The following is a 14149-nucleotide window of genomic DNA, read 5'->3' as shown; positions in this document are numbered from 1 at the left end:
GTAAGTTAATAGCCTGGCCAGATTATGTTTTATGTTTCGTTTCCTGCTTATCCAAGCTGAATATTGAAAATGTTCTATAATAATTCTATCACAATTGATATCATAATTGAATTCCGGCTCTTTAAATTAAGTATTTGAAATGTGTGTTTATCTCGGCAGTGCTCAGTAACCAACCCGTGTGGAGGATGTGTTTTGTTCCACCCTGTCCGTCATGAAGCCCTGTGGTACTGAACCTTGTGTGTTATCATTTAATTTGTTGCATTTCTACAGAAGCCTTTCAGAATGTGTAGTCGTCAGTTAGGCTGTAATTATTCTGCTTGAAATCTTTCTTTGTCCTTACTCAACAGAAACAATTGCTTCAAAGTGCGTGTGTACGTGTTACCTGCGGTCTTAGCTGTCTGCTAATGTCGTTGGGGTCCAGGGCGAACAACGCCTCCCGTGCTCCGATGTACAGAACCCTCTCGTGGTCGGACAGAGTCAGCATGCTGTAGTTGAACACTCCCTGCACGCTGAATCTCGCCATGCTGTCCAACACATCTGGACAAAGACACACAATTACACCATTACATTAGACTGCTGTTATGACGTTGCTGCAAAGTATCCCGTGGTTCCTGTCAGCTGATCTGTTGACAGATGACAGAATAAAACCTGAGAAGAACATTTCACACTTTCCTTGTTGAAATTTGTGGATGTCTCTGCTTATTCTCACCACAGAGCCTCACCAGCTCAACCACGGACAGCTTAGTGCCATCTGCACTGTACATTTCTCCCACCTGTCTGTTCAGAGTGAAGGAGGCTTTCAGATAAGTGGTGAAACGTCTTCGAGAGTCTGACGTCCTTGCTTTAGCCTTCGCATAGACAACAACCTCAATGACTGAGAACCTTTACTCCTTTCATTGAGAACCGTGTGTTGTATTTCACGCTGCCTAAGAGTCACTAGCTGTGAAAATCACAGCACCGTGGTAAGATAATCTGCTCATGATCTTCTCTTCATCTTCATCTTCATCCATCTCATTTTCCCATATAAACCTGATATTATGAAATCCATTTCCTATGTCGTAGCCCAATGTGATGCCTAAAGCTACTCTTTAAACAACATTTTATTAAAAATTACAGTTCCAATTAATTATACAGTACATTTATTGGTCTTTTAGCTAATTGTTTTGGTTTTTAGGGTTTGCTGCTACACACCGATGAGGCATAACATTATGACCACCTTCCTAGTATTGTCTAGGTCTCCCTTGTGCCTCTAAAACAGTTGTGACTCATCAGGGAATAGACTTGGACCTTCTGAGGGTGCCTTGTGGTGTCTGGGAACAGAATATTCTTAGTATTGGTCTGTGGGTCCTGTGGGTTGAGGGGAGGGGCCTCTGTGGATCATTTGGGATCTAGTGAGATCTAGTGATGGAGGACCTCCACATTAATGCCAGGTCCAAAAGTTTCCCAAAATGGTCAATGTTATTTACTTCTCCTGTCAGTGGTCATAATGTTGTGGCTGATTGGTACAGTATATGTTCTCAATGCTCTTATCAAGATCAAGCTAGCTGTGGATTACTGCGTTTAGCGGCCAAAGAACCACATTTTTCCTTTAGAAGCTCAAATGAAGAAGAATATTGGACCGGCATAGATTTGCCAGGTGGGGAGACACACAGCTATAAAGATACACTAATGTTTTTCAGTGACTGCTGAATATGTAAATAGACATATGTTTGCTAACACAGTTGCAATTCATTTTGATTTACATCTCATTACCTGCCAAAAAGTCTTTCAGCACTGGTATAAAACATTATGTGTTTAGCAAAATGACTGTTTAGTTGTCATGTTGTCCTCTTCAGAGATAATGAACTGCTCTCTCAGTCCCTCTCAATCCTTTCAACCTCATTCACACACCTGCTATGCTCCCAGCCGACATAGTGCATTTACAATAAAACAACATATATTGACTCAATCTACAGGCAGCGTCACATAATTCCATGTCCTGAAAAAGAAGAATTATCATCATATAAGTCATCAGGTCCTAACAAGTTTGCTGCAAATACCCGCAATATCTCGCTTCGAGATCTGTTGTAAATTATTCCCGCAGGATGGAGCGCGGCACGGAACACTTCCCAAGCCCGGGTGTTTACTTTAAGAACCTGGAGCAGAAGCCAGTGTTCAAGGCAGGTCTGATAAGTCCCAGATCTGCACGTCAGAAGGGAGATAAGGTGGCCGTCTATTTAGAAAGGCTGAGCAAATAAACACGAAGCAATGATGCTCTCGGACCAGCCCTTGTTTTGATGAATTGTGCAGTGGTGTGTACTACTACAGCCACCAGCGAGGATTCAACAGCATACTGGTTCCCGAAAACCAGGAGCTATTAAAGCATGGCATCGAGGTGATATAGAGGCTGCATGAGAGTCTAACGAACAATTTAAATCAGCCAACGCTTTAAAGTGAGTTGTAAAAGTGAGGTTGTTATTGAGCCAGACGTCAAGACATTGTATTCGTGCACTTGTTCAATAAAAAATCCATCAACACAGGTAATTTTTGAAATTAAGAAAATTGCTTAAACCTGTTTGGCAAAACAACTCAAATTGTGCTTTGCCTCTATTTAACACAGCTTTCAGGCTTCAGATTGCTTAAAAGACTTATACACTCTGCATTGCAGCATTACAAAGTGGAGCCGCTTAATCCAGGCTATACAGCAGACCCACGCACAACAATACAGGGAATTAGAGTTTGCATTATTGCAAATGGAAAATGAGATCCAAGTGACAACGTGGGGAGAATGCAGAGAAGAAGAATGCATTTAAATGCACACTAATAATGAGTATAAGTCTACGGGGGTGATTAGATTGTTCATTATCTGGCCTGCACATCCATATGCAGATTGCATTTTAATAGAAAGCTTAAATGGGGCCTTTTACTCTGATTAGGTTATCACTCAGAGTATTAACAGAATATTAGCCTCCTTGTCAAGCCAGTTATTGATCCTTTGACAACAAATGGATGAATCGATGTGATTTCTCCCAGGATCGTCTAATTCGTTTAAAGATTGCATTTATCTCGGGGTTGTCTCTCATTTGTGCTGCTCGCAGAGTTCGTGCACGAGCATTCACATTCACAGATCACAGGAAATCAAAAACTTTGAGCTGACTCTTTTCATGAAAATTTTTTTAAAAAGATGCACCCACCGGTTTGCCATTCTCACACACCCACACACCCTAACGCACACACACATACGCCACTCGAAAGCCCCCTGAGTAGCATACAGACAAACTAGTGGTGCAGAGCAGGCAGAGACAGAAGGAAAGAGAAAAGGGATGGCGTTTAGTTTTCATTATCCACACTCTTGTTGCTTGTAGTGTCACCTTGTTCCTCCCTCTCCTCCCCTCTCTCACTTTATCTGAGCTGATAGAACGTGTGCAAGACGCGAGGCGACGACAGCCCGCGCCGCACGTAATGCGATCTCATAAACTGAATAGGAATATTTCTCTTTTTTTGTTTTCTGCACCATGAATATTTTCACATCTTTTGACGTTTTTTTTTTTTTTTCTCCCCTACTGAAAATAGCAGCTGAAATCCGCGGAGGGAACGGCAGGAACAAGTGTGATTTATGGTGTGACTAAGTGCTCATGTGACGCTGTGGCCTAGTTGGAGCTAAATAGACTTATACATACGGAGAAGCCTGTTCTTGGTGAAGGAGCTGCGTGTGCACGCATGTTTGAAAGAGAAGAGAAAGCAAGGTCAGGAAAGGGAAGAACATAGTAAGCTTGCTGGCGTAACTAATTAACTTTAATGTCCTTCAACGACAGTTCTGGCAGGATGCTAATTTTGCGTCTTCAAAAACAAGATAATCCCTTTGTAAACCTTTACCCCGTTCAAATTTTTACAGGCCTTTTACATGCAGATGCACTGAACGTGTTGCAGCAAAGGTGGTGGCGAAATCAAGAAAAATTAGCTTGATGTTTGGGACAAGAAAGTTCTCAGTGTAACGGAAAGTATTAACATTAGCAAGAAGGCAGGTCCCATGAAAATTGTGTGTGCGTGTGTGTGTGTACACCAGAGTTCATTTCACATCTTAAATATTCATGGTTCACATATGGCCTGCTAATTAATGTGACATTAATTACATTGACTCATTTGTCCCTGGCATCATCATTTCATTTCCTGGCAAGATGAGTAAACACAAAGATTTCCTGCACACACAGATCCCCGTCAGAGCTTGAGACCCTTGAACCAAGACTTTTGAAATGAGGACAAAACAGATATTATCTTCGCAATGTTTTTAATAGCAGAATTCCACTCTGGAAAAGCACCACATCTCTGAAGCAGCAGTGTGACCGTCTCAGGGCACGGAAATCCTCCAACTGGAGAAGTTCAGGTTAAAAAATAATAAAAAAAACAAAACAAAAAAAAAACTCAGAGGCGACGTGTTTTGAGAGGTACACAAGGATGGAAGGAGAGAGCTAGAGGAGAGGAGGCAATAAGCGACCAAAGGAAGGAAGAGGGATAAGTACTGAAGTCAGCTTATTATCTGAAGAGCAGCAGCGTATAAACATTGGAGGGTATGTGGGGATGAGCGCGCTAGATGAGAGTGAGTGAAGGGAGGGAGACGGCTTCCTCGGGGGAGAACTGAGCACATCTGCTGTGTTCCACACAGCCGGGCAAAAAAAAAAAAACTCAGAGCTGACATGCTGCACTACTGAGGCGCACGCACACACGTCCTCACACTTGTGCAGAGGTGCGTGACTACACACACACAAACCAGTGCGCGCCTGTACGCACCCAACCTCCCACGCGCACACACACACACACAGGCGCGCGCGCTCTTGCATGCAGAGTCCTGAATATCTCTCCAGGGTACCTGCTCAGTGATTTCAACGTCTCTACACCAACAGAAGGAAAGTTTTGCTCCGAGTGGCTTGTTTGAAGTGATCAGCGGCTCTGTCATTAAGAAGTGATACGGAGAGACGCGCTTACCATCTGCCACCACACTGTGGTAGCCCTGAGGCTACCCGCTGTGTGTGTGTGTGTGTGTGTGAGGCTGGAACCTGCGTAACAGACACAAGACTGTACACAGCTGTGGGTCATCGGTGTTCGTGTGCAGGTTAACAAGTGTGCGTGTTTGATGAAAGACCTTGTGTGAGTTCAAATTCATGATAGCAGCATCTGTAAGTTTGAGAAATTTCAGAGCACTTACTTATTGAGCATAAAAGAAGAAGAAATAAGGAGGATATATTTCAATCATGTGGAGTCACGAAAGGAGCATATTGTGAAAAGTACTGCACATGACACTGTCCTTACACAGTATACTGGAAAGAATGTGCTCAAACATTACCTTGTATAAGACATCTGAATGCTGTTTAAAGCCCTAAAGTAGTGTTTAAAGACTTTCTCCATCACTGTAAGGACCTGGTGAGTGTGTGTATGTCTGAGTGCGGCTGGGTTTAAATTACAAGCCCTTTGATGCTTGGATACAAATGTTTGAAGGGTGCAGAAGAAAAGTACAAATAAAAGAGTACAAATAAGAAGTGGATGACAAACTTGAGGGGAGGCATAATGAGCTCAACGGACGATGGAAGAAACACAAACAAAGGGGAAAACATAGAAAGCCAGAATAAAAGGGAGAACAGCAAAGAGACGACTCAGATGGCCTGACCGAGGTCAGCACCAGTGGTAACAGAGATGATCGCTGCAATACAAAACCTCTTCTTCGGCTCTGTGTGCTATTTGGATTTAGATGTGTTTGGAATTGCAATAAAAGTGTAGCAAAAGCACAAGGGGAGATTGTCTGCATTTACATAATGACGTCCTAGACCAAAACATAAGAAATCTCAAGACGGTCACTGAGTGAAAACTATTACACTGCCAGCTTATATCTCCAAGCAACTGAAAAGTGACAAAAGTACAGTGAGCCTACAGCTAAAATAGTGCATTGCAAAAAAATACATCTACACATATAGTATAGTTTGTGCATTTAAGTTTCCCAACAAGATAAATCGGCCCAATGCTAGAATAGCGACATGTGTCGGTGTGTCGGTGTGCCCTTGAAAGCACCACTGAGAAGATACTGCGAAATGTTTTGCAACAATAATGCAACATCATCAAGAGACCGGTGCAGCGAGCATTAAGAAAACCTTGTCAGAATGGAATTAATAATGTGAATTTGTTCATTTGTTATCATAAAAGGTAGCATATCAGAGCCTTGGAAGGCGGCATCAAGGACAAAATGCTCACTTTGATGGAGTGGCATTGATTTTATAATAAATGAGCTGGAACCAAAGGCTGAATGTGGGAAATCAAGCAGAGATAGAATGGGCCTCTTTGTAAAACGACCAAAAGAAAAATAAACAGAAGAGGTCTAAAATATGCAAAACCGAACCAATAACAACATGATCCTTTAGTTTAGAAAGATACCGATAGCTGGTTGTTATGAAACCAAGCTACTGAACTTCACGGAAACGGATTTGTAAACTGCGTGCCCATATAGTACACGTGTATGTACGCATGCTTACACTGCACTTAAGGGTAAAACCATTTGAACCGGATTTTTCGTGCGATGTGAAAGGGTCGACCCGGGTTGAACGACCCAGCAATTGACCCGGGATTTTATCGGCTCTGCTCGGCTATGATGTGAACAGGAATGTCCCTTCAACTCGCTAGTTTACATGATGACAATGATGTACCTGCCTGTCACATTCTGATTTTGTCACTGGACGGCCTGTCAAGACTGTGTCATTGTAGTAGCTCCAGGGCTGCGAGTAGCTCAAAAACAGAGCAAAGTTTTGGGCGATGTGAGCTGCTCTGCATCCGTGGTGAAGAAGAGGAGCTCTTAAATGTGTAATGATGACGTTGTCGACACAATGACGTATGACAGGGAGTTAAAAACAGACACACGGCTCTCACAGCGGGAGACGTGAAAGCGACGTGAAAGCACAAGACCTAGATCTGAAAATCCCGTGTCAACCAAGGATTTTCAACGTGGAAAGGATAAAAGGGTCACGACATATCTTATACATATCACATGACATATCACCTTGCCTCCCATGCCTACCCGAGCCAGAACAAACAGCACTCCCTATGGAGGTGGAGGAGGATAGGAAAGCAGAGGGGATGAGAGGGCGTGCCTGTTGCTTCACGGCGGCCTGCAAAGCTCTCCATCCGGGCCACGAGTCTGTGATCAGCTTCCACGACTCCCTCTCGCCGTCTGCTATAAATACACCCAGCCTCTTCTTATAGCTCGTAACCGCCGAGCCACTTGCACACCAAACTATGATTAAAGGCCTATTTTAGGGAGAGCTTTGAAATGACGACAAACGCCGAATGAGAGGCACAGACAGACAGACAGGCAGGAGGGAGGGAGTTTGCGCAGCACCCACGCAGACATGTAGATAGATGCGAGCGCGCACGGCGTCGTTAGACCGTCATCTGAGCAGGTACCCTCTTTGAAGGTATAAAACTACACTTCACACACAGAGGCACACATACTCCCACGTGGATACACAATCTTCGTCTGCTGAACAGAGGATGCAGTTCACAGGAAAGTCAGGTGTACGACAGAATGAGAGCACGGAGGGAGACAAAAAAGGGAAAGATATCCACGCTTGCACTAGACGGATCTGCAAAAGTACCTATTGTCATCTCAGGGCAAATAAATTAATAGAGAATGTATGAGATTTATGGGATTATTCAAACAGCAAGACAAACGATTCATGTACTTAACTTGGTCATGACTGAATCAGAATGATTAGAATAGAAGTATCTGTATTTAAGCTTAATAATTTCTTATCTGCGCATGACTCCAATGTGTAAAGCCTTCTTTGCAGCTTAGGGAGCATTTGTGTTTATTATTACTGTATCTGATACACAGTCATGCCAATTGAGCGGCTGAATAGGAAGAAAGCATGATGGAGTAGGAGGAGAGGAAGTGGTAAAAGTGGATTAACGCAACAACAGAAGAAGTGAGCTCAGTGGGGGGATGGTTATTGGGGAGGGAAGATGAAAGGGGGAGGTGGGTAGGGGGTGAAACAGCCTGGCGTGGTGGGGGGTCGCCATCGCAATCCACCACAAGCAGAACAAATCAAGAGCTGGTTGATGCCACAAGTGAGGTTTTTCCATTCCAGCTTCCTAGTTCAACATGTCTGACTGGTACAGCGGTGGGCACCAGCTGGGGAGAATTAGTCCTTTTTTTGTATAATACTGGTGGTGATGACACACACACACACACAGACAGAGGGAGTCTGAGGAGTTCGATGACACTGCATGACTGTTGGAATTTGACTCACTGATTCATTTAAATGCAATGATGGTGAGTCACCAAAACCCACAATAACGATGGTTAAATATCCTCATACTCATACTGTACACAACTGATTCAGGTGTCTACATAAGTGATTACTCCCAGCCTCCAATTTGATCCATAAACAGGTACTACACTGGTCAAATTGTTCACGTTTGTCGATTTGAAACGATTTGAGGTTTTGTTCAAGCAGGATTATTTAGGTATTGAACCGCCCTGGCAACAGAAAACATACAATATTCACCGCTCGTTTTCTAGTGCCTTTGGAGAGATGTTGCTTTAGAGGTTTCAGGGTTATGGTCTGACAAATCCTCTATTAAGCTTTAAAAGTATGCAGCGTCCAAGTTTTGACAATTCCTACACGTGGCATTTTGTATTTTGAACAGCCACACATTCTTAAAAGTTGCAGATGCATTGTACAGTATGCTTTGCCTATCAAAACTGAAATTAGACAGATAAATAATTTGGTTGTTACACTGATTACCTAATTACTTAAGTTTTTTTTTTTAAATGCACATTTACTACAAAAGTTATGAAGTAAATATGTAATCAAACTGTATTCCCAAGGGGAATAACATCACAAGATCAGGTGAAACATCTTCCTAATATAACAACAATGAAGACCTTTTTCCACCTATTACACAAACACTGTTAGTGTGCACATGACTCTTTCAACACCGGTGCTTGTCCTCAGCAGCAATCACTTCAGCCTGAAATCCTTTCTTTTAAACGGTGAGGTTATTTTATCTCTGGAACGTCCGACACCTTTCTTGGAGAGATTCTACTGTATTTCATTCTTTGCGACAGCCAGAGCCAGTGAATTCACAGAATCCCATACCGCTAATTGCTGTGGTCCGCTCTGCGACCATCTCCACGGCTGCTCTTCAGCAAAAAAAAAAAAAAAATCACTGCTGGCTGACAAAACACAACGCTGCAGTGCACCAACACGACCATGTCACCACAGGAACCAGATTTTGGTGCACTGCAAAATATAGTTTAGAGTTTTCTTTTTGGCGCTGATAAGGTCAAACCGCATTGTGTGAACTTATCTGGCTTCAACTAGCTTTAATTCATATTTAAAGCCCTGCACTATAGCTCTGAGGAAAAGCACAGCGGGTACAAGTGGTTTTCAAAGTAATGTCAACAGTGCCAAACCGATGAATTAATTCAACCATGATACTTCTGCTACAGGAAAGTGCTTTGTATAACAGCGGCCTCAGAGTGGCATTTTCATTTTAATCCACATGCCCACTTGCCCACACATCAGCTCTCACAAAGTCAGGATGACACCAGAGAGCACTCCAGGTCCTGACATCTGGTCCCGGCTGTTAATCTTCACTGACCAATCAGCACAGGGTCAGGGGATGAGTGGCACTCGTAGTAGATAAAAAAAATAAATAAAAATGCGGTGAGCAATCTCCTCCTTCTGTTGCCTCCCTCCCTCTCCCCACATCTATCCTCCCAGTCACGCACAGCCTCTTTCTGCATCCTCTGCCTCGCTCTCAACCACTCATTACTGTAATTGGAGGGTTTGGAGAGATACGGCAGAGAAACAGAGGAGGGTTGGGGAGTTGGTTAAGAGAAAGAGAAAGAGAGTGGTTTCTGGAGGTCATAGGCCCGGCCCTTTTCCAGTCTCCCTGTTTTTTTTTTTGTTTTTTTTTCACCCACCATCTCTCATTCAATCTTTCTTTTTCAAAATCAAGAGGCATACATTTGCTTTGGCTTTTCTTTAAAGATACAGGCTCATTTGCTACATCAAAGCTGGCTAGGTTTTCAAACAAAATATCAAATTTCTAAAGATTCTTTCTTTCTTTCTTTCTTTCTTTCTTTCTTTCTTTCTCGCTTTCTCACTTTCTTTCGTTGACCACAGCTGCTGCAGAGTTTCTTGCACGGTTGTATGTGTTTGTGGTGTGTGCGATTCCAACAGGGGAAAGCTAGAAGCGAAAAAATGAAGGATGGTGTTTGAGGGAGAGAGCCAGAAATGAGTGGAAGAACACAGTGGCGTTGCAAAGTATTTTCTGCGGTCAATGCAAAACAGGGTGGGTTAAGAGTGTGAAAGTAGTTTAAAACAACATAATGGATGCTACAATCAGCTGCGGCCATCTCGGGAAGGGAAGAAACACGAAAAAGACTGAGCCGGTCAGTCATAGAAAATGAAAGACTCAAATGTGAGGCGAGGACAAAAGAAAAATCTCAAATCCCCTGCTCTTTAATGTTGAAGATTAAAGGACAAGGCCAGGTGATATTCAGTTTCTCTTGTTGTCAACAAATCCCACCAAAGGTTCCATCAGTGACTTGATCCTGCCAGATGTGTTGACTCAGTTCATATCACTGGGTCAAGCTGAGTTCAGACAAACTTTCAGTTACAGTTAGTTCAAAACATTAGTCTGGCGTAACTATGGAAAGTTAAGGGAGCAGAGGCTAGCCTTGGTGTTAACAGAAAAGATTATGTTAGCTGAAAAACTGTGAGCAGTATTTTAGTTTTTAGTAGCTGACAGGTGGTTAGCAGCAAAGGTAGCATAACATAATTAATGCTATTATTATTACTTCCACAACAACAATTTGGGATTCAAAACACACATTTTATGAACTGGAAGGTTTTGTTCTTGGTTTCCTTCAGAACGTTAAATTCAGTCATGACAAGTAAAACAATGACCCAAAAGACCTGAATCCTGCTGTCAAGTTTTGCCCTTATAGCCAAAGGCTGATATATTTAAATCCACTGTGTCTTGCATCTCAGTAGCTTTAAATTGCCAAAGTGTCCCACATACATGGTGTCGGCGCTGTACATACTCTGAATGTGTGTCAATCTTTCCATGAAGTGCCCCATATTTGGCTAATGTCGGAAATCCGTGAAACTAATTATGACAGGCTGCTAAAGATTTGGTCTTCCAAGAACCAGTGGGCTCGGAGTGCTACAGAAATAGTGGGCAATTCATAAGGTAATGAAAGATGGACCCACCCATGGGTGGATTTCAAGAGACCTCATGACAGTAAGGGCACTAAAGAATACCAACATACGGAAAGATGAGAAAACTTTTTGATGAAACTTGTTCTTTATGAGCAAGATCCCTGCAATATGTCAGTGATTAAAATGAGGGATAATGAGACAAAACTAAACCTATTTAAGTTTACAGCACTCATTAGCAGCTCTATGAGAGCCATACATAATGTGTGTGCACAAAAAGTCTCATTAGAAGCCAACAGTGACTCCTTTTTCCCAGCATAAATATGGCGAGTTTCTGGTGTGGGATGACAATAGCCTAAATTTGAACAAAAAGTAAGACAAGAGGATGAAAAAGGGGAGGACACAGAGACAGGATGTTTGTGTTTCTTCTTCTGCAACCCCATCTAAGCCTCATGTAATTGCAGGGTGGGGGTGGAGCAGCGCTGGTGGGTGGGGGTAAATATTATCTCTTCAACCATCTCTGCCCCACCATAACTCGCACACACAAACACACACACAAAAACACACACACGCCTGGAGCTCCAAATCCCTCAGACTGCCAGCCTAAGCAGTACACACTCTCTCACACACACATATAAACAAAGGGGGATTAGATAGGCTGATTCACGGCTACACACACACACACGCACACACACACACACACACACACACACACACACACACACACACACACACACACACACACACACACTGTCTCTCTCCCTCTCTCTCTACATAAATTGTTCTGCCCCTATATTTTCTCTCACTCCGGTTTTCCATTGCCAGTCTTTGTGCGTCTGCCTTTGACCGCTCACGCTGCTCGCAAACAACAACTCACTCACAGCTCACAGTCAAACATGCACACACATTGCAATATGGATGCTGTGCAGAGTAGCTTCAGTGCGAGACCAAACTGAGCCCGGGTGAACGGCCTGCAGTGTGTCTTTCCCTTTCTCTCTGTCCTTCGTCTGAAGCTACTTTCTGTCCTTTTAAGGCAGTTAGTGGCTGGCTTCCCTCTCTCTCTCTGTCTCCCTTTCTTTCCATTATACATGTCCACTCTTTCTTTTCATTTCGCTTCACCACTCTGATCCATTCCTCCCTCTTTCGGCAGCTTTGTTTTTTTTTTTTTTTCCATTTTGTCTCTCTCTGTCTCTCTCTCTGTCCTATCTCCTCCTCAGCACTATTGCGAGAACCCATCCATATAAGTCATTTAACCCAGTATTGAGCCTGAAAATCTCATTTTTCTTTAACCAAGTGGAGAAATCTGTCAGCGGGTGAGATAATCCCACTTGTTTTGAATGCAAATCAATTTGCGTCAAGAATCTTTCTGCACCCGAGTGCCACACTCGAATCCACTGTGACAGAAGTGACGTGATCTGCCTTCTGCCGTGTTTCGTGACGAGACGACGCCGTACAAGAAGCAAAGCTGCGTAATAAGGCGAGGGGAGTTATCTGTGACTTTGCTCTTTTTCCTAGAAAAGTACCGAAAATGAGATTCTGCTCTAGTAGTGCGTTTGTTTTTAGCACAAGTTCTGCTCAAGTCTGTGCCAACACTGGCTTTGTCTCACTGGAGCATTTTACCGCAAACTATTGACGCCTTGTTGATTAATTTTCCTCCCAGTTCCCCTGTCCTCATATCCCACCACAACAGTAGTGCTGATTGGAGGAATGAGAGCGAGGGAGGAGGGCTCCAGGATATAAAAGCAAGAGGGGAAGGCTGGTGGGTGATAGCGGCTTTTGAAATACCCCCACACCCAATCACCATACCTCCTCCCCCTCCGCCACCGCCAAGCGCCATTCACCTCAAGAGCGGCTGAAATCGGAGCTCTTTGTGAAAACGTAAGAGCATTTCAGGTTCATACGGTGAGCAGCAGCATACAAAGCAAAAGAAGAGAGGGGTGGATAAAAGGCAAAGGTAGAGAGCAGGAACAGACAGGAAAGAGGTTATAGATATTGGATGAAAGGTGGGATAGGTGGAACAGAGAGGTGAGAAAATATACTTTCCCCCCCATATTCTTCCCTCTCTTTATAGGATTTTCATAATCCCCATGAGAGAAAATGCAACACTTCCCCTTTGAGGGATTAAAAAAGACTGTTTCTCAGCTTTCGACAATTGGCATTGTTCAGTGGAGAAAGCAGGGTCTAGCTGCAGAGGAGGGCCGAGATAAAGGGTGCAAATACAGCTGAGCGCTTGGATTGATGTGTTGTTTTACTGAGGGACCATGTGGGCCTCTTTACCACAGAGCCAGAAATCATCCACGTCTGATATAATGGAAAAATTCTCCCTGATTGTTGTAAGGGAATGCTGGTTTTGCTTCAGGTGTCTGACCAGATGCATCAATGCAGAGACAAGTTGGAGAATTCTACCAACATCTGGCAGTTCAATAAATATCCTTAAAAGGTTCAGTCACAACAGCACTTAAAGCTGAAGGAAAGTTCTCAGCAGACTTGATTCATGCCAAGGAAAGTGTTTCAGCCAGTGAATGTGCAAGGAGCTTTGCAAAAAACACACAGATTTTACCTGAGAAGTTCAGATTCAGTGACACTGATCAACAGCGGTGCTGATCTTTGAGTGAATGCAGAGCTGGTGTCCTACACGAACACACCTGTTGTGACTTTTCAGGTACATATATATATGTCCTGTTAACAACATACCTAACCAATCCTTGAGAGTTAGCATGTAAGCATGTTGGTTACTCTAGTTCACTAGCCCTGGGAATAGCCAAAGTGTTATGAAGCATTCTGAACTTCATTTCCCCAAATTCTGCATTGTTTGCAGCAGCGAAGGAAAAATCTCAGCCAATAATGGTAAACAGATACACCGGCCATTATTATTTCTGTAGTTTTGCAATCCAAATTACCGACAGAAGTAACAAAGGGAAGGATTCTGTTTATCCATCTATCCGCTGGTAGTTGTCACT

The 14149-nt window shown here is 43.2% G+C and overlaps 1 protein-coding gene across 1 annotated transcript in view; it reads right to left on the bottom strand.

Moving 5' to 3' along the window:
* Positions 1-14149, bottom strand: part of sema4c (sema domain, immunoglobulin domain (Ig), transmembrane domain (TM) and short cytoplasmic domain, (semaphorin) 4C) — an 88232-nt gene that overhangs the window by 28619 nt on the left and 45464 nt on the right. Inside the window, exon 4 of the mRNA XM_047591441.1 lies at positions 383-537. Within this exon, the coding sequence (XP_047447397.1) occupies positions 383-537 (155 nt within the window). The remainder of the gene's footprint in view (positions 1-382; positions 538-14149) is intronic.

This window comes from Mugil cephalus, chromosome 8 (assembly GCF_022458985.1).
Source record: "Mugil cephalus isolate CIBA_MC_2020 chromosome 8, CIBA_Mcephalus_1.1, whole genome shotgun sequence".
NCBI classification, from domain to species: domain Eukaryota; kingdom Metazoa; phylum Chordata; class Actinopteri; order Mugiliformes; family Mugilidae; genus Mugil; species Mugil cephalus.
Note: the sequence above shows the minus strand (reverse complement) of the source record. Positions and strands in the feature narration are given on the sequence as shown.